The 21159-nt window shown below is 37.3% G+C and overlaps 1 protein-coding gene and 1 long non-coding RNA gene across 2 annotated transcripts; both read left to right on the forward strand.

Moving 5' to 3' along the window:
- Positions 1–1042: 1042 nt before the first annotated feature.
- LOC139718203 (uncharacterized) lies at positions 1043–12536 on the forward strand. Its single transcript, XR_011710026.1, has 3 exons — positions 1043–1119; positions 2531–2579; positions 12399–12536. It is a non-coding gene; the product is annotated as an uncharacterized lncRNA (long non-coding RNA).
- A 4403-nt stretch (positions 12537–16939) lies between these two features.
- Positions 16940–20401, forward strand: LOC139718235 (lactadherin-like). The gene is made up of 3 exons (XM_071629713.1): positions 16940–17146; positions 18247–18396; positions 20258–20401. The coding sequence occupies exons 1-3, from the start codon at positions 17012–17014 to the stop codon at positions 20399–20401; spliced, it is 429 nt and encodes a 142-aa protein (XP_071485814.1). The 5' UTR covers positions 16940–17011.
- The last annotated feature ends 758 nt before the right edge of the window (positions 20402–21159 follow it).

Here is a 21159-nt window from a genome sequence, read left to right on the forward strand (position 1 = left end):
TGAAGCATGACTTTGTATTATTATTTTTTTTGCCAGTATGCGCTCTTATGTTTATCGTTATCATTTATTTATTGCAAAGGCAAATGTCTTTGTTTATGATGTAATACCGGATTTATCTTGTGTTATGTTTTGTTGGAAAAAAGAAGAATGAAAATAAATGAATTGAATTGAAATAAATGAATTGAATTGAAATAAATGAATTGAATTGAAATAAATGAATTGAATAATGCCACAAGATAAATGTTCGTATAAACGAACCTCTATTCATATTCTGATATACAAACCGTCGGAATAACAAACATCACCTTATGGATGTGTGGGGTATAATGACGTCAACTTTAAAAAAAAAATTCTATATACAATCAAAACTTTCAAGAACATATCATGCAAAATCCTTTCCACGACATTATTTTTCAATTCTTAGAGCATGGCCATAATCTTGGTAATCATGTATACAAGAAGTTGATAGAAATAAAGAGAAAGAGATCAAATATTCCAACCTATTTAACCGTGAAATTATCGTTCCTTACATAATATATATATATATATATATATATATATATATATATATATACATGCTTATTGTCATCAAGATAGAGTCACTGCTGTGTGGCCTTCATGAAACATCTATCCTATAATAAACGGCATTCTCTCTCAAGCATAATACGCTAACGATAAAATTGTGTCTAAATTTCAACACGGTGGAAAACTATTCATCACAAAATCGATGTATACGTCATAGGCTTACGAAACTTGTAGTATTGACAGACCAAACCGCTTCAAGAATTCGATTTCCCCTGAAATCATTCATCTGTTATATTAATATTGGAAACGTAGCTGAATGCACGTCTTTTGTCAACTGAATTCTAATAAAATCGAAATCCGCACACGCCCGAATTGGCGGCCGCGCGACAGCACGCGCCGTCGTGTAGAAAAGAGAAAGACTGACTGGCTATGTAAAAAACAATGCAGTCGAGTTGCTGTGTTCATAAGGAAAGTCTTGTGCATAAAGCATAAAACGTATTAATGGAATAACTGCATGACTGAGGAACAGCGTTTTCAAATGCTCCTTCTGATAACAACAAGATGAACGGACTGAGGAATTCCTATGACCAGAGGGTAAGTTTGCACCATAAACGGATAATGAAATTGTTTTGAAATCAAACTGTGATAAGTTACAGCTGTGCACGATCTGATACATTGAAATGAGAACCCCGTATTACATTCATATTGGATTTAATCAATTGAATTCAATCTGTTGATGTGTTGACTTTCTTCGATTCCTTATATATACTGGGATAGCAGTCGTTCATTTCTCTGTTCAGAGTAACATAATCTAATGGGGGAAACTAAGAAATAATTAATATCCGTATATAGGCTTATCACGTAATAGACAATCGATGATGAGCCAAAGATTCTAAGAGCAACACATGAGTGAAAATTTCTACGAAACGTTGTATTTTGTCGTTATATTGAATTCAGTGAAACAGTATAGACTCTGTAAAATTCGTCAGATGATATTGTGAGCCGATGAGGGTAGTTTCACAAATGATATCAAGATTGTCAATAGGTTTTTACATTCACAAATAATATCAGGATTGTCCATGCTCAGAACCTGTCTCAGAACGCGCGGGTAAAGAATGGGTCTATCATCAAAACACAGTTCATGCTGTCAGGCGAAGGTGTTAAAAAAAAACCTTCGTCTGTTTTTTTTTTTCTCTCTTTATGTCATTTCGAGATAACAGATTACATCTTTTTTTTTGGTGGTGGTGGTATTTGTGTGAGTATGGTGTACATGACAAACGACTCGTAAGTGATTATCAAGGAAACAAATCTTAGGCCAAATACAATCACCTATATCATTGCTTAGTGCAGAACTTAGACACTTATTGTTAAAAATCCAGAAATTATTTCTGTAAGCGAATATAAACCACTGTACGAGATATCTCCTATACCTACAGGCGTAAGCAAGCAAACATATAAACTGTATGCATATGCATTTCATCTGTTAAAAAAAAGCTTTCCCTTCGTTTATTTCTTGGAATCATTTTTGTTCTGGTCTATCACCCCTATTTGACTCTTCGATTTGTGTTGCATGCTTTCATGTACTGTTATGCCATCTACAGCTGTACAGGGTTCCATGTCATCTACATGTTTTGACGTCTCTTCTCTGTACTATTACTATTCGGATACCCCCTTATTCTTGTCCTTTATTGGTTTTTTTTTTTTATTATTCCACTTTGTGATGTCCTTTGCGGTGAAATGATATTTGAAATACTTGAAAGTTTTATTCATGTTATCTATTCTATAATATGTGTATATGTTCTGTTCCTTCAGTTGAAAAAAAAAAGCATGCTCGGGATACATTAGGCACCGACTTAATGACATGATGATATATCAAGCAGCATATTATGTATTATTCTTAGACAAGCCACACCTTGTCTTTCACATTTACATGTGAGGAATAAATAAATCGAACAGATCTTAGAGTCATGGTTTCTGTTTCATTTGTTTTCAACATTCATTCCAGGGAATTTCAGTCACCATATGGTTCTTGTTTCTTCTCTGGCAGCCTTCAGGTACGTATAACATTGTGCCCTTTATTTTGTTTTGTTCCTTTCTTTCACTAAGTTATGTTTTCTTTTCTAGATAACGAACAAAGTAAATTCATATGAAATAGATGAGAACAAATCAATTTTGATCCTATTACAGCATGACGTGATTCATGACTATAAAAAAAAACACACAAAAAAAACTAACCGAATTGGTTAAATTACTATGGAAGTTTTGACATAGAGGCCAGCGCGTCCACAGTCTTTAAATGGTGACCAGAAAACCGTTTAAAAGATTCAGTATATACGTGAATGTATTCCTACAAAAGAAGTGACGCATATAACAGTATTACACGAGCGAGATACGAAAATTCGATCCTTTTGTTTGGGTGTCATTGTGCTGGATATCGGGCCGCAGAGTGGGTGCAGCTTATTCAGCACCAGACATCTATCATTCCTTTGTGTGCCAGAATGGAAACTGCTCATCATGGTGTTCAAAGTGCGCACACCGACATGCCGACATAATTATATAAATATGATACCAACTTATCATAATATCATTGGAACATGGTCATAACTCTCGTTAGACACGATCTCGATGAGTAAAGTGATCTTGATATTGCCCTGCATGGTCGCTTTTATTATTTGGCGAGAAACCATAAAACTTGCACCAGTATCTGCGTCACTTTTTTTTCTTTCCATCATCATCATCTCATTGCAATTTTAACAGCAATGCTAGAACAGATTACTTGTCGTTTCCATAACGCCCTGATATGACGTATCACAACATCGATCAGATAATTAAAAATCGCTTCAGACTGCCAAAAAAAAAAAAAACAAGGAGGAATAAGAGATAAGCAGCGCCGCCTGAAAAGGACCAATAGTAGATTTGTTAATGGCAAATTGAAGGGAGGGGGTACCAATGTGTAGCTTACCTTAAAATAAATCTATTTGTATGGACAAGTGGGCATATTTCATCCAAAGCGACACTCTGTAGACCTAGATATAGAAAAGAATTGCAGGATTTATGAAAATTAGCCTTTCAGACTAGACGTTTTGCCTGAATTTTAAGTTAAACCTCCCATTGAACTGGAGCAAATCTTCCTTAGTCCACGTAGAAATGAAAACAAGAAAAAAAAATCGAATGAATCTACTGTATCAACCTCACCCTTTAATTAGCATAAATCACGCAAATTTGTGCAGAAAATAAACGGATTATGTGAAGTATCCAGTCTAGATAATATCCAGATATAGGTAGTTCGACATCGGTTGTGCAAAGTTTCGGCAGTTTGGGGTTATTTTAGTCATTCTTTCCAGGGACCAAATTTCTCAAAATATAGACCTTCATTGTCATGAACTATGAAGATTAGCACCATAAATGCAGAAGAAACTATAATGCGAATATTCATCTGAATTGCACTGTTCCTTAAAGGACAAGTTCACCTTCATAAACATAAGGATTGAGAGAATGCAACAATATTAGTAGAACCCATCAGTGAAAGTTTGAGGAAAATTGGGCAATCGATGCAAAAGTTATGAATTTTTAAAATTTTTGTGTTGGAACCGCTGGATGAGGAGACTACTACACTACAGCTTGTGAGTCATATGCGTACAACAGTATAAAGAAAATGTAAAGAAAATTCAACACTTTTTTCGCATAATAATAGAGCACTTGAATTGCCTCTTTCTAAAGGCAGGGGGAATAATATTACCCATAACATTTGTCGGTAACGAGTCGAGGGAATGTGTACTTTTTTCAAAAGATGAAATTTTGTGAAATTCTCTTTATATTTTCCTTATATTGTTGTACGCATGTGACATCTAAGTTTTTCACACACTGCAGTAGTCTTCTCATCCAGCGGTTACTGCACAAAAACTTCAAAAATTTATAACTTTTGAACGGATTGTCCGATTTTCCTCAAACTTTCAATGATGTGTTCTACTAATATTGCTACATTCTCTCAATCCTTATGTTTATGAAGGTGAACTTGTCCTTTAATTCTAGAAACATATGAATCTTTTGAATTTTGTGAAGCATACTGAAAGCAAATCGTAATATTCAGTAGTGATTTGAAAGTCATATACAGACTCAGAAATATGCTTAATTCTGTTAACATTTGTAGAAATTTCCCACAATTCTAACAAAAACCACTATGCCCCTTCGATAATATCATAACTGCTCAAGGTATTCATTACATTTGTCTTGTAAATATTTTCCCTTAGAATGTACGACCACATTTTGCATCAAATTTGGCAGGAGGATTCGGAGGAACGCAATGTTCAAATGGTTCAGATGGCCCCAAATAGACTGCCAAAGGGTGAAACAAGGAGGGGTCGAAGAGGTTCTAAAGCGATTGAACGCCAAAGTTATCTTTCTCCATATCAACATTCCATATAAAAGGATATTTTCTCCTTAAGATCCAGCAGTATTATAGGCCTACTCCCGTCGAGGCCCAGGTGACACACAAGAGGCCTGTCCCAAGGCCATATTGGCAGTTCAATGTAACTCGCTGACTTCAGGGTTGGACCAAGGAGGTACTAGGCTTGCCTTGTACCTCCTTGGTTGGACATGCCGTAGGCCAGAGTGATGTTCGTTGTTTTGAAGGTTCGTTAACCCGAAGATGAAATAAAGTTCGTTATTCCGGAGGTTACTCATGGACACACAAATTCCCTATACCTAGCTGTCCGTTTATCCGAAAAGGAAATGCGATTCGCTAATTCGGCCATTGATGCCTTTTTCCGAAAATGAAATAGACCTACGTTTTGTTATTCCGAAGGTTGGTTAGTCCGAAAATGAAGTGAGGTTATCAATCCGAAACTGAAAGCAACCTTATTCCGTTTTCGGATTATCGAATTAGCCTCTGTAATGACGAACCTTCTTTTTTTTCGATTTTCGAACCTTCAGAATAACGAACCTTATTTCATTTTCTTATTAACGAACTTTGGACTGAGGAACCGTCGGAATAACGAACTGTAACCGCGGGCTACAGCTATTAAAAGCTAGGCTGCTGAGGGCCACGCAGAACACTATACACTTCAATCCTCATCTGCTATAGTCATGCTCGTATCACTAGGGGTAAATTTGTGTGTGTGTGTGTGTGTGTGTGTGTGTGTGTGTGTGAGTGTGTGTGTGTGTGTGTGTGTGTGTGCGTGTGTGTGAGCTGGAAACCTTCCAGGTAAAGAGTAATCCATTGTGACTAAGAACATCAAAGAGACAGCTATAGTTGATAACATACCATTGATGAGGAGCACCGAAAAGTAATGGCATCATGATAAATAGTTGAGTATATCGCGAAGGTCAGGGGAGCGCTGAACATGTAGTCTGCAACTCAAAGGATCAGTATAAGCATGGAGCTCCATGGTATGCATCGAAATATTTTGGTTTTCAGTCGATGTCTCTTGTCCCTGATCCCTGTTGGGATGAGGCCACATCTTGTTTATGTTGTGCTGTGTGCACTCTCCTTTGTCTTCTTTTGCCAGGAATACGCTCTCTCATGCATTTTTGTTGTCGTTATCGTTGTTTTTGTAATTTTGAGTTTTGAGTTTTCGGCTTATTGTACACAGTCCATAACATCATCTCCGCTCTCACAAACACATCATCTACAGTCAAACCGGTCACTTGCCATAATACACTGTATACGGAAAATGACCCCCCCCCCCCCCCCCCCCCGAGAGAATAGCCTTGATCAAGACCCTGTGGAAAGCGGCCACCTGTCTGACGTGGCAAGCGGCCACCTATTTTGTATCCCATGGTAGATTTTAACCTGTTTATACCAATAGGTGTCCAAGGACCCTTACAGAACCTTAGCTGCAGAGTCCCTTTATATAGCATATTTTTCTGCTTTGCATCCGTGCCGGTCATGAATGCCGCACAGTGATAAGATCGCCATCTCTATTCAGACGTAGTAATGCACTCGCAAAAAAAAAAAATAGTAACGGCATTGTTCAGTGCATAAATCACGTGCATAATTATAAGTATACGTGTACATGTTTCACATGTGACTCTTTGCGTCTCCTTTCTGTGACCACTATAAACAGGTCTGACTGTACTTCTGCAATGGTGATGTTCGCTATTCCGAAAGTTTATGATTTGAAAACGAAATTACGTTCGTTTATGAAATACTGAAATTTTCGAAAATGAAATAATGCTCATTAATCCGAAAATGTAAAGTTGGTGTGTACTAATGGCCCTTCGGAAGTGAAATTTTTTTGTGTGTGTGTGTGTCTTTTTTGTTACAAACGAACCTTCACAGTAACAAATCTTATTTATTTCATTAATTTGCGGATAATAACGAACCTTCGGACAGAGTAGAAATAGTAAACCTTACTTCATGTTGGGAAAAATAAGCCTTCGAAAAAACGAACCTCCGGAATAACGACTGCACGCCCTTCTGCAAAACTAAGCAATTTAATTACACTCACAAGGCCCTGTTTTATCAAAAGATAAAATCGAATGTAAATTTCCTTACCACACAGGCTGCCATAGACTTACAGTTGTAATCAACCATATAGTCAATTTAATTCTCATAAAACAGGGCCCAGATATCATAATTATTTCTAGCTGCTTGGCTCATGCCAAGCTGTCATCTTTCCGAGTTGACCCGATGATGATGCAGAAGATGCAGCTTCTGAACGAGGTTTAGCTAATCTTATCGCTGACGATTGAAATAGAAAGCTTAAGCTTTCATATTATGATTATTGCCCATTGTGTATCCACAAGCCCTCACTACCATTGGTACATTTGACCAGACATTGTTTCATTAACGCTGCATGCAAGCATGGGCATAAGACTTGAACTTGGTTATTTGAAAATTATTTACAGAGATGCAGAATGTCCCTTTGGACAAAGTTGGATAAAATTTTTTGATCTTGTGGTATATTAAACGATATTCCTTAGATTCAAGTTTCTTTTAATTCCGTTGGATGGCATCATCGCTAATTATGTTGCCTTGTTATATTCTTGAAGTTTACTTTCCTGTATGTCGTCAAAGAGAGTTTGACCGCATTCTTATATATATCATTTTTCAATAACTCTGATTTACAGTTGTTTGCTTTGCGAGATTATAATTGCGATATCTTACGGAATAGTGAACGAAGAGTGAGAAAATGTAGCACTAAAATCTACAAATGGGTGTCTACACGGACAAGTAAGGAGGCTACAAGGACACGGATGTCCCTAATATGTTGACAGATGGCATTGTTCTCGGGCAACATGCTTCCAGACCTAATAACAAACACACCAGAAAGTCTACAGCAGCGTACATACGCATGGGCTTGTCGACATCAGGCAAATCTCTTGTTGCAAACTTTCACTTTGCGGCAACATCAGACATAAACAAAGCAAAACAAAACAAAACAAAACAAATCAGGAAACACACACACACACACACACACACACACACAAATCAAGGAAATGTGTGTGAGTTACTAAAGCTTCTCAGGCTACCATTATTCGAACAGTTTGAGGGGTTGCTGGCTGTACTGATGGGGGAAGATGTGAGCAAATTTCATGGACTTAGTAGTATGAATTGGCAAAATACTACGAATTCATCCCGGATGGAGCCGATGCTAATACGGACGTCCCGATGTCTTCACGGATTGTCCCGGAATGAGTACGGAGACAACACGGAATAGCCGGTGCCTACAAAGAAGGAATACGGCGGCAACACGAAGTAGACGGTGCCAGCAAGGAAGAGTTCATATTGATTTTCATCCGTGATGTCCGTGATGAAAAATTAAGCAAGTTTAATTTTTCTCGCGGAGATAAGGATAATGCCGGATGACTTCACGGAGTCAACACGGTCATGCCGGAAACAGATAGGATGACCCCGGATCGACGATCCGTGGTCATCCGTGATGCGATCCGTGATGGTGTAAAAGGGGCTTTAACCTGTGTCCGTTGATTTACGTGTGAGAAATCAATCATCGGTGCATCACGGATCATTAATCTGTGCATCGAACCTCATCTGTGGAAATTTCCAGGGACTTACATGGACCTTGTGATGTCAGATTTGACTGTAATGCATGTAAGTGATTATAATATTATCGATTTATAATTGTTTCTGTTGATCATTATTGTACTGTTGCGAACAGTCATTACGAGTCTGTACCGGCAATATTACTGTCAATTAAACCACCTGAACACCAATATAGTAGTTCTTTCGTGCGATCATTCTCAGTGTGGTTTTGGTCGTAACATTTTTCAATATGAATTACCTATCAACTGGAAATGTTACGTGATTGTCGCTATTGCAGTAGGTCCAGAAATTATGGAGTGCCATAGAGTTTAAACTTATTCTTATTTTACTCATGGTATTAGAATGGATTTGTTTAGCAATATCTAAAATCTGAAGATTAGGCCTATCAATGTCAATCGTGAACACCAGCTCAAGAGGAGATAAGATTTTCGACTAAAATATTAAGCGGTTGCTGCTGTCCTAAAATAATAATGATAATGATGATGCCAATAATAATGATAATAATAAAATACGGAGTGAATGAACTTTTGCTGCAGACAATTCTCGTTAAATCGAGCTCATATTCCTGATAATTATGATGAAAGCCTTTGATACGATTAAAAAGTGGCAATTTATCAGATATGCCGATGAGGGTTAATCGTACCTTAGAACAGCTTGGTAACTACCTTAATGGATCGTCTTTCTTTTAAGTCTTTTTTACGGCAATATTTGGGTTTATCCCCTCTATTTCCAATATCTTTGTTTTGGTATTGGCCATAAAAGTCACTGTGTTCTTGCTGGTCTACCTCCGTTCACGGTGTTTTCCTTTAGAATGCTGAACTGATTTTGTGTACTAGTATGAAAATTGTTTAATTGTACAATGTAAATGCATTTTCCTCATTTCAACTCATTTTAATACATGTCCTCAATAATTTACAGTATACTTTATATCAGTTACAGAGAGCTCAACATTCATCATAATGCCTTACTGATTTGATGTAACGATATGAAAAATGTTCAATTGTACAATGTAATTGCATTTTTTTCTCATTTCAACTCATTATAACGCATTTACACAATAATTTGCGGTATACTTGGCATCCGTTATGGAGAGCTCAATGTTGTATTTTCATTGCTATTAAATTTTTCGAGCAATAACTTCAGGGTACAAAAGTATTGTTTTTCATTTTACGTTGACGTCACAGGCTCATACATTCTTGTGCGAAAACAAAATCAAATTTATTTCAACATGATATTTCAACATATTCTGACAGGATAACAAGATCAGCAAGTGAATGCTGTTTTACATCAAGGTCCTGTACAATCCAACTATATAAATATAAAAATCATGTTACATAAATATAAGCATAAAAACCACTACAAAGAAGCAATCAGAGCTGAAAGGAGCAATACGTCTAGTTGAAATCAGTAGTAACCAGATCTATGTATGTTATGACAAAAGAATATGATAGAAAAGGATATATTAAAACAGCGAATAAAATGATGCAAGATAATATACACAATCGAACCATTTGGTGTACAAAAGGAATAAACGAAACTGCCAGTAAGGACTTGAATTAACAAGCCCGCGATCATTAAAGGCAGATAGAAATTCCATGTAAAAATCTACACTAATAAATAGATTACATGCAATCTGGCGGTCATGCCCATTAAACCTAAACAGTTCAATGCTTGTATACCCATAACACACATTCAAGGACTCACGCACACATACTTTGCACAAGGCAAGTTTGGGTAATACAGTGTGACAAAAAAAAAATAATATGATACATATTATGTAAAAACAGGGCGTTGGATAAAATCAGTAAAAATGCATTTTCTTATATAACAATCTAAAAGCTGATAATGACTTTGATATCTTTAAAACATTAGGTAGTGAGTTCCCATACCTTTCCTCCTGTATATCTAAAGCATCTTTTAAAACACTCTACATTCAGTTTAGGTGGTACCACATTCAAAGAATCAGCTGCTCTTGTATTAAACTCATGCCTGTCAAAAATCATTTCAATATAATTGCACATTCGGGTGGGGGCAAGTCCATGGATGCATTTATACATGAGCGTTGTCAAAAAATAATTTCTTCTATTTTCAAATGTTTGTAAATTCAAAACCTTGATAATGTCATTTCCCATTTGCAGTTTCATAATCAAAATTTGGTGTGATAATTCGTGCTGCCCTCCTTTGTAATCGATAAAGAATATTTCTATTTTCAATAGAGCAATTTCCCCAAACGGAGCATGAATAATCAATACACGGTTGAATAACTGCAGTATACAAAAGTTTAAGTGAATCGTTATCCAAAAATTGGCTCAGTTTACGTATCATAAATAATTTCATGGAAATAGATTTGGCAAGATTTTGTATGTGTGCATCGAACTGAAGATGGTCGTCTATTAACACCCAAATACCTAAAATCATGAACCTGTTTAATCCTTTTTCCATCAAGAAAAATGTTCAAACTTTTGGAGCACCGTGGACTTACGATTGAGATTTAGAACTTGTTTTGTTATGGACAGATAAAATGAGTTAAATTTTTATGTTGCTGAAACTGGAGTTCTGTAGATCCATATCAGTAAATGACTATGAGCTCACTGTTTAAGTAAAATGTTTTTTCTATTCAGAAAAGTCAATCGTTCGATAATTATTATGCAGTATTGGTATATCATTGATCGTTATATTTAAATCATGACTTTACTGTAGACATGCATGTTTTTTGAAAATGTTGCATGTTTTAATTTGTCATGACGTTAGTTGTGAGACGATTTGAAATATATTTTCCCGTATCTTATACTATGTTTTAAAATAAAATTTAGTGCGTTCATTGCAGATTCTAGTGGCCAAAATATGTATTCACCTACAAACTATGCAGATTGGAGAGTGAAGAAACATAATTTATCGAAGATAAACCTTTACACCCACTTCTGAATTCGTGTAAACCTTGCTATTGAAGCATTATCTGCCAATACTTTCTTCTGCATTAATCGGCAATTAGTTACTTTGCCTTCTACTATTAAACTACTCTGTTAAAATTCTTTCTAACCATCGCTCACAAGTAAACATTCCCATATAGATCCGATTTATAATAGAACCTGTGTTTGTGTAGGGTTAATTTGTAGTGTTATTCAACCGCTAAGTGTACACTGCACTAAAGTCCAAGCAATATGTTAACATAACCTGAAAAGAAAAATCATGCGATTTTTTTTTTTAATGTTCAGAAGAAGTTTCGTGAGATGCTTAACTGTTTAATTCTTAGGTCTACTGACAAGCCATGTTCTTTTTATTTTCTTAGGCTTTGTGTGAGCGTATATGTTCATTTATATTTTTGCTATTTTTATGCACAAAAATAATGTTAATGTAGTAGTAATGCAGTAATGTTACCTCCAAAAACAATCAATTACTTTGTTGTTTCTTTTTTTTTCGTGAAGTAGGAAGACCACGTATGATTGCTGTCCATTTGTCACGTCTGTGTGCCTTTAAAACATTTAAATAAATGATCACTCTCCTACAGGTCCTTCCTGTCTCCTCCGCCTGCGCGTCACCCATCCAAGCAGGAAACATTGCCTCCAATCAGCCTTCCTTTGCAGAGGCAACGTGCATCCCATAATGTCATATTCATAAAATCCTCAGTTTATCATCATGTATGTTTCTAATGTATTGCTCCCATAGATTTAAACACAATGATTTAGATTTTTTTTTTTGATGGTACATTTCACTGCTCGCGCGTACACTGCATCATTGATTATCCATATTGTATGATAATAATGTGTGCTGGATTCATTTGGGTAGACTTCGTAACGAAAGTATAGGCTGGTATTATGGTATTTTGAAAGTAGTGAGAACATTGAGCTTATATGTTACCTTTTGGCAGCACCATACGATCCCGCAGTCTGCCCCCAGTTCACCCAAGCCTCATGTCCTTCAGTGCTGTCTGATGATGGTGCCGTTATTCAGTACATACCTAAACCCGTAAAGTCAGACGCATACACGTTACCACAGCTGCCGCCAGGATTGAAACTCTCTGAAAACCTGAAGAGATACATCTGCACAAAGCCAGGTACGTCTTTACGTCTCAAAATGAATAATTTTGAAGGACAAGTCCACCTTCATTGTACATGTGGATTGAATGAATGCAGCAATTTTAGTAGAACACATCAGTGAAAGTTTGGGAATTATCGGACAATCCGTTTAAGAGTTATGGATTTTAAAGTTTCTGCACAGTCACTTTTGGATAAGAAAGCTACCACAGTGTATTATATCACATACGTGACGAATGAATAATAGTAATGCTTTTGAGTTATTCGCTGTTGGTAAAGTGAAATGGCAAAAAAAAAAAAAAGAGAGAAGACAATCCATTGATAGGCCTTTACATAAAGTTGAATAAAAAAATAACATAATGTTTACACATTTTCTCCATCGCACTCGCGTATCTCATATGGAAACAGCTTGTCTGTCCGACCCGTGTCTTCACCAGTCACCGTGTACGGAAACCGATGATGGTTTCAATTGCACGTGTCCCGATGGTTGGCAAGGCACACGGTGTGAAAAAGGTGGGAAACATAATTTATGTACATACAGGGTATTTTTGTATCTATTGCATATCTCCTTGCCTTTTCGGTCTCTAAATGACATTAATAATGAGGTAGATTCTATGCACTGATAGATCAATTTTACTAGAATAGAGTTTGTTTGAAATCATCCTAAAAGTGTGAAAGAAAAAGATGGGTAATGCAATCTATACCCTTCATTACTTTCACTGTTATCATGACTATGTTCATTTGCATGGGTAACCACTTTGTTGGGCTTCTTGATCATCCTGCTTAGCGGCTTTCATCGAAACTGTCAGAATCCTTGGAGGAAACAGCAGCGAAGGGAGAATCGCCTTTGCCCCTCGTTTCAGTCCAGGCACATTTAGATTTATACATCACAATGGGTGGGCAGCAAATGCATCTCGTCTGGTCTGCCAGTACCTTGGATTCCAGGGAGCTTACGGAGCAGTTAATGGGAACTTCTATGGCGAGTCGCCACAGGATTCGTACACCAAAGTGGGTGTGGTCAGCTGCCCAACGAATGCCACCAATATCACTGACTGCTGGATGGAGGAAGAGACAGATGATGGCGTAGATGCCACTATTGGAATCATGTGTTGTTCAGGTGAGATATAGTTCACTATACCTGCATTATAATGTTAGCGTGTATGTATGTATGTTCATTTACTTTAGGGTGTAATGGATTCGAGGAAAGACTAAGTGAAGAACAACCATACCCACACCAACACACACACACAAACACACACCCACGCACACACACACACGCACACACTCATAAACAAACAAACAAACATACAAACACATACATAGGGCCTATACAATCCCTGGTATAAAAACATACATAGATATATGTGTGCATACCTTTATATTAATCTATATATACATTTATATTTTTGGACCTTCATATTCTTTGATGAACTGAATTAAGTACACGCAATGTCATTTCTTAGTTGATTCATTTTTTTTTCTCTTAGCGAGTCCCAGCATGTCTCCTGGAAGTCCTCTTGGTCTCGAAAGTGGCGCCATTCCAGACTCCAGCATCACCGCTTCATCGTGTTACGATGGCGGCCTTTGCACCCAACACGCTCGTCTAAACGGACCCACCTCGTGGAGTGTCAGCGTCCTAAACACAAATCAGTGGTTACAGGTTCAGCTCGATTCGAACTACCTGGTGTCAGGCATCATCACGCAGGGCAGAGCGACAGCAAACCAGTATGTGACGTCATATAAAGTGTCGTCCAGCGTAGACAACGTCGATTGGACAGAATATATGGATCCTTTCACAGGCGGCGTCAAGGTGAGTTTGATGCCTTTGAAACCATGCAGCGTGTTCATGGCGGCGATGGTTATAGGAATGTGACACAAAATATAAAGTAAAATATAACCAGACGATGCCAGAGGTTCAATGTGTAAAAAAGAATACCATCACAAAGGGAAACTTATTTTGAATAAAGTAAAGTCCATCAGCATGAACGAATTTCTTCCATATCCCATTATGTTGAATTGAACTCTTTTATTCTGGAAAATTATCATGAAATGTTCTAGCGATATTGTGATCCATGGAGATAAAGTTAAGTCTTGTAAAATATTCAGAGCTTAAATGAGCACGGATGATGAAGTTATTTCTGACTGTGATGGCTATTTCAACAAATCATGATATATTACTATCCCCGGTTTTCAGAACGGTCTCTATTATGGTGTGATTATTGAATTACCCTACCTTCTATCAATCGGTTGATTTTGTCTTCATTGCTTTTGAACAGTAATAATGATAGTAATGACTATGATTATGATGATGATGATGATGATAATAATTATTGGTAATAATGATTATACCATAATAATAATAATAATAAGAAGAATGATAATTATAAATTCATATTGCGCTGTTTGCACAGACATACTGCTAACGCATGAACAATAATACTGTAGTCGAACCAAGGGAAAGAGAAACAGAGAGAGAGAGAGAGAGAACCTAATTATAGCGTGTGTATTGAATATATGAACTGGAAATCTGACAATCATATGGAAATACAGCATTGAAAGACCTGGTAAAAACAGAAATTAAATTAAACTAGCAAGAGAAATCTGAAAAGCAGACACAAATTAGTTACAACAAAATGTGGTTAGGGAAAACTTTCCTCAAACAGTCCAACTGCGAGTGTTTCTATCTACTGTTCTACTGGAAATCCTGAAATGTCATTCAGACAATATGTGAAGAGCTTGCTTCCAAAAGGCGCTAAATCCATCATTTTTAATGGATTCGGCGCCTTTTGGGAGCAGGCTCTTCATTTATCATGTTCATAGTTGGACAAGTTCACTCGTCACTTTCCCATTGAAACACTGACATGCATTGGTGCAAAGTTAAATGGTTATGCGGATAATCACAATTTGATTATTTTCATGCACTGTATAGGAAAACCTAAAACATTAGCAATGATTTGGAGAAAATGCTAAAACAAATTTGTCAGCCATCGCTTTTAGGTAATGACCAAAGACGAAATATTGCATGTGCGCAAAACATAAGTAATCAAAGGAAATAGTTTTGAAACTTAATTTATTGTAATACAGTGTACCTATCGTTAATGAGAAGTTATCTTATTGTGAGATGATGATAATGTTTCTGAAAGTGTTGTTATTTCCGTTCCTGTGAATAGCTATCTTTATGAGTTTGCCTCAATGTATTCAGATGAGAGAAGACTTACTTTTAAATTGTTTATACGTTTATGACTTTAGTTCGTTTCTGCCAGTGGTCTTCATAATATTCTTGCTTTCGAAGGTATTCCCGGCTAATTACGATATGACGAGTCAAGTGAGACACTACTTCAGGAGAGCCATGACAGCGCGATATATTCGACTCCATCCAAATACTTATTTCGGTCACATGAGTCTCAGACTGGAGCTGATTGGCTATGGACCTTTGCAAGATAACATCGGTATGAATAATATGCTCACTTTTAAGACATACACACACACACACACACACACACACAAACCAATACACACACGCATTAACATATTTCAGGGCTCGACACGAACCTTTTCCCCTGGTGGGCCAAAAAGAAAGTGTATTGTACGAAATAAAGGGAAACATAACATCAGATTTTGAATCCAAGTTGCCCGATCGAGCAACCAAAACATAACCGTTTTGGAAATCTGGTGGCCAAACAAGGATTCTTCGTGGCCCTAGGCTACCGGACCACCGCTAATGTCGAGCCTTGTATATATGTATTAATACAAAGACTGTGTGTATCATTCTAACAAAACCACTTCTTTGAGTTTGGCAGTCCCTATATGCATGTGCAGTGAAATTAGTCCACTTAACTGCACTTCCAAACAATTTCTGTATAACTACCCAATGTGGACGAAACATCAATTTGAAATAAGATTTACTCCGTCTTCTACGTACTCGGGAACACACTATATAGCACATACACGTCCAGTCATTTACTCGCACAATGTATAGGAGTATTACTTTCGCGAGTTTCTGTGTTCCGGTCTATCTGCGGTATGTAGGGCCTACATTTTATTTTTGTATGTATTCACTGCATTCTAAACGGTAAGCGTATGTTCGATTTTGTATTGGCCATTCGCAAAATAAAGATGTAATAACAGGGGCGGATCCAAGAATTCTGTAAGGGGGGGGGGGCGTAACTATTATTTTTGGTGCCACTTCCGGGTTTCATTTCATTTCTTTCTTTTTATTTCTTTTGTTTTTAATGATAAATAAAGGGGGGCGTGCGCCTCTTGCGCCCCCCTCTGGATCCGCCACTGAATAATACTGTCGGCATCTAAAGCACATATCCTTTTTATAAACATACATTCGTCACTGCGGTTTTTAATTATAGCCGCCATCGATCGCGATAGCGAGCTCTGTCCACTCGATCGAGGTGTCCCTCTTGGGGTCGAAGATGGCCGGATTCCCGATTCCAGCATGTCGTCATCGTCCTCGTATGCTAACGATGACTATCACCGGGCGTGGTTTGCCAGGCTAGACCAACAGCCTAGTTCGGGAGGCACCTCCGCAGCCTGGACACCACATGTTAACGATCAAGACAAGTGGTTGAAAGTGAGGATTGACTCCGCATACTCTTTGCGAGAAGTGAAAGTGGCTTCTCTTTTGTGCATTATGATATGACTCTCAAACATAATAGACCGACAGCTTTAAGTTGCATTTGATATATATATTATACACATGTATATATACATATATATATATATATATATATATAAGGTAAAACACAAAACTGGAACAAAGTTCATGCTGTTTTCACCAACGGTTTATTTCTGCACGCAAATTTTCGAGCGACTCGCTCTTTCTCAAGTGTTGAAACACGTGGACAACCTACTCGACATAATTTATGCATATATATGATTATGTAATTATATATAACTCTATTTCAAGCCATTAGGGAAAATGCGGATTATGGTTTGGGGGATTTTTTTTTTTATTAAAAGCATGAAATTATTCAGAAAAAATGGAAATGTTGCCCTTTTTGAAAAAGTATCTTTAATATGGGCTCAAGGCAGCAATGAACTTACAAAAGCAAAATTTGCATCTTATATCACTAAAAAAGCAGATATACCTAAATTCCCCCCATGACCCGTTTTCTATGCACATCCAATATATACTCCCATTCTTTTTTTTCATCGTTGGCAATCTCCCCTAAAATTGTATTGATTGTACAGTCCTCGATCTACACACACTACGCCATCTGTGCCTGCTGTGGAGTAGTCCTGAGGCCTGAAATCAATGATAAGGCTTTGAAAAACATTAGTGAAAACCTTAAGTGGAATAAAAAATTGCCCCTTTGGAACGAATTCGCCTTTAAAGATACCTCGTTTTCAGACGTATATTCCCCCTATGGACGCTTTTATACTAATATATGTATATTTATTATAATCATTCAGTCATTCACTTCTATTCATCCTGTGTCCGAGGCATAAAACATGATTTCAACATTATGCTAATTTGAAATTTGAATCAATCAAAAATCGTTTCGATAATTAGATCATGGATAAGGGAATTGGTAATGAATGAGACCTACTATCTGTTTTCAGTCAACACCTGCTCAATACCAATTTCCTCTTTCATCACTGTTTACTAGAGTTGTACTCTCTTGTGTTTGTATCTTTCTCTTTCCTTTTTCTTTAATGATGGTATTCTAGATTGATCTCGGGGGAGTGTTCATGGTCACAGGTGTTATTACCCAAGGCAGAACAAATTATGAACAATGGGCGACGTCTATGCGCATCTCCACTTCCCTCAATGATACCGACTGGGCTTTTGCAGTCGACCCGTTATCCGACGATCCCAAGGTAAAGTTAATGTTTTCGACTTGCACATTAATAAATTGATGCGTGTTGCTGCTCCACTCGTTGCTCATGTATAGAATCAATTGAAAGATGATTAACTATGATACGGCGTCAGCTATACAGAGCACCGACGATATTTGGGGTATGAGTTATCTTCAATTTGACTTTTACTTCATTGAATGCACGTTTACTCCATTGAGAATGATATGAATTAAGATGATGATGATAATGATCCACAGCATTAGAGCCATATATCTGTTATAGAAACATTCAAAGGCGCAGGCCTTTGAATATTATATGCCTTTACTGAAGTAAAAATAAGTTTCATAACTGACTTTGTAAAACATGGCATACCACTAAGATTTCTTCGAAACACCGGTGACAACGATTTTTATATCAGATGTTCAAGTTAAGCAATTCATATTCAGTTCAAACTTTATTTTCACTTTTTTTTCAACAGAATGTGCAAGAAATACGTGAAATTTGACATGTATTTTATGGAATGATACACAAGTAGCAGAGAATAACATGTAAATGCCTATATAGTCATTACAATATGAGACATAGTTTATTCAAACATATTTGTACATCATGTACATTCTGTGAAAAAAGGAGGTACCCACTCAAAAGACTATGCTTGCAGGCCTACTATGGTGGGTAAACCTCATTTAGTACTGTAGTAGGGCAGACATGCAGCAAAAAAAAATTGGTCGAGATGTCTGACAAACATCGAATGGCCGCCATTTTGAATTCCAATATGCCGCTTCGACGAAATGTTAAAAATCCCTATCTCGAGTTCTAAGTGACGAGTGACGCTGAAATTAGGTGCAAACAGGTATTTTAATATGCTAAGTTAAAAAGAATGGAATAATGTGATGTGTCTGACAAACGCAATTCCCGCTATTTTGAATTCCAATACGGCTGCCAAGACAAACATCACGACTAGCATTCACGGGTATGCCAAAAAGTGCAGAAAAAAATAAAACATAATGCACTTTTCACTGACGTCACAATGTAAATACAACAGCGCGCACTCAATCAGTTACAAGAGCGCGCTCAATCAGGGGGGTGTTTCATCAACGTTTGTCAGCGATGATAATTTCAGCAAAATCCTTGGTTTTGATTGGGTGAGATGCTCTGGTCACTGACTGTTACTATGGTGATTGTCAGCGATGACAACTTTTTGCGCTGACAAACGTTGATGAAACACCCCCAGGGGGGCGTTTCATCAACGAGTTCATCGGAGGTTTTCACCGACAAATTTGCAATCAGCCAATCAGACGCAAGGATTTCAGTAGCTTTTAAAATTTGTCGGTGAAAACCTCCGACGAACTCGTTGATGAAACACCCCCCAGGTAGCCTAATTTACAAACCCGAGACAGAGATTTTCAACACTCCAACATGGCAACTATGTAGGAAAATTCAAACTGGCTGCCGTGCAGCTTATCAGACATACCAAATAAGTCTGATACTGAAGTCATATCACCATGCTTTTATGTATCAAATTTCAATGGCCCATGCTATTTAGAACTAAAGATAGGGATCTTTGAATGTTTTGTGATGGCGTCCATGTTTGAATTCAATATGGCAGCCGACCCAGTGGTCAGATCTCTTGGATCCGGCAGTTTTTGAAATCAGCGCCTAAAAATACCCCTTTACGCAAAATTTCATACTTTCCGCCGGATGTGAACATCTTTTTCACATATCTGCCCCACTAATTACAGGGAAAGGGAAAGAGAGGTGAAGAGTTTACAACTACAAAGAGTCCGGGAAATGACGAAAGAAGGAACAAAAAAAAAAGTGCGAAAAGGAAAAAAATAAACAAAATCTTGTCTTTTTATGTGTAACTTTGATATCATCCCAGGTGTACCCAGCTAATTATGACAGAGATACTCGAGTGACTTCGTTACTACCTAACCCAGTGAGGGCGCGTTACGTCAGGTTCCACCCAGTCACGTTCATGAGTCATGCATCGATGAGGGTTGAAATTCTGGGCCACGTTATTTGAGGGTTTCTTAAATATCACTCACGTATAGTTACATGTGTTTAATGTAGTCGTTTGCATTGTCTGTTTCTTAAACTAAATATGTCGGTACAGTCAGACCGCAACGCTGCTGTTAATGAGCTCAAATCAAAAATTTATCGTACGCGCAGGTTTTTGCGCATGTCCTTCTCAGCACCCGAGATTTTGCGAGATAATTCAGAGACAAAGTGCATGGTCTACGAGATTCACTTATTGGCGACATGAAGATCTACTATCCGTGACTAATGGACATGGTTTGTGAATATTTGAAATAAATGACACCTTTTAATGCTTACATTATATAAAATGAGCTTATGATACCATCACTCATATCTCTGCATTATATCGATATTTTCCAAACGACCCTGAGACAAATTAGAACAAGGCTTTCTATTTATTGCCAACCCGACCCGTTCATAGGTTGAGTCACCAAATGAATGATGGTCAACGTTTTAGATATACTTGTTATAATAGCACAATAAGAACTGAATTGGTCCCTCGCTTGGAAAACAACAAAAAATGAAAGTCTCGTCAAGTAAAAATCATAGTGTGGCAATTTGAGATACATGAATGATCATGGCCTCCCAGGGTATCATTAAATAAATCACTCAGCGATGTATACAGCGGATTAATAAGGAATAATTATTATAATACCAAATAGAGAGCCCCAAAGAACTCATTTGCGCAAACTTAGTGCTAAATCTTTTATTATTCGTTTGTATGCTATTTATTAATACACGCTA

The sequence above is a fragment of the Diadema antillarum genome, unplaced genomic scaffold, assembly GCF_040938485.1.
Source record: "Diadema antillarum isolate AM-2024a unplaced genomic scaffold, OU_Dant_1.0 scf00000091, whole genome shotgun sequence".
NCBI classification, from domain to species: Eukaryota; Metazoa; Echinodermata; class Echinoidea; order Diadematoida; family Diadematidae; genus Diadema; species Diadema antillarum.

What these genes read in the sequence shown, in the direction of transcription:
- LOC139718235 (XM_071629713.1), top strand. Translation starts at nt 17,012, where the DNA reads ATGTCGTCATCGTCCTCGTATGCTAACGATGACTATCACCGGGCGTGG. An exon ending in ATCAAGACAAGTGGTTGAAA is followed by an intron (nt 17,147 to 18,246) that starts GTGAGGATTGAC and finishes ATGGTATTCTAG; the next exon opens with ATTGATCTCGGGGGAGTGTT. An exon ending in CGTTATCCGACGATCCCAAG is followed by an intron (nt 18,397 to 20,257) that starts GTAAAGTTAATG and finishes ATATCATCCCAG; the next exon opens with GTGTACCCAGCTAATTATGA.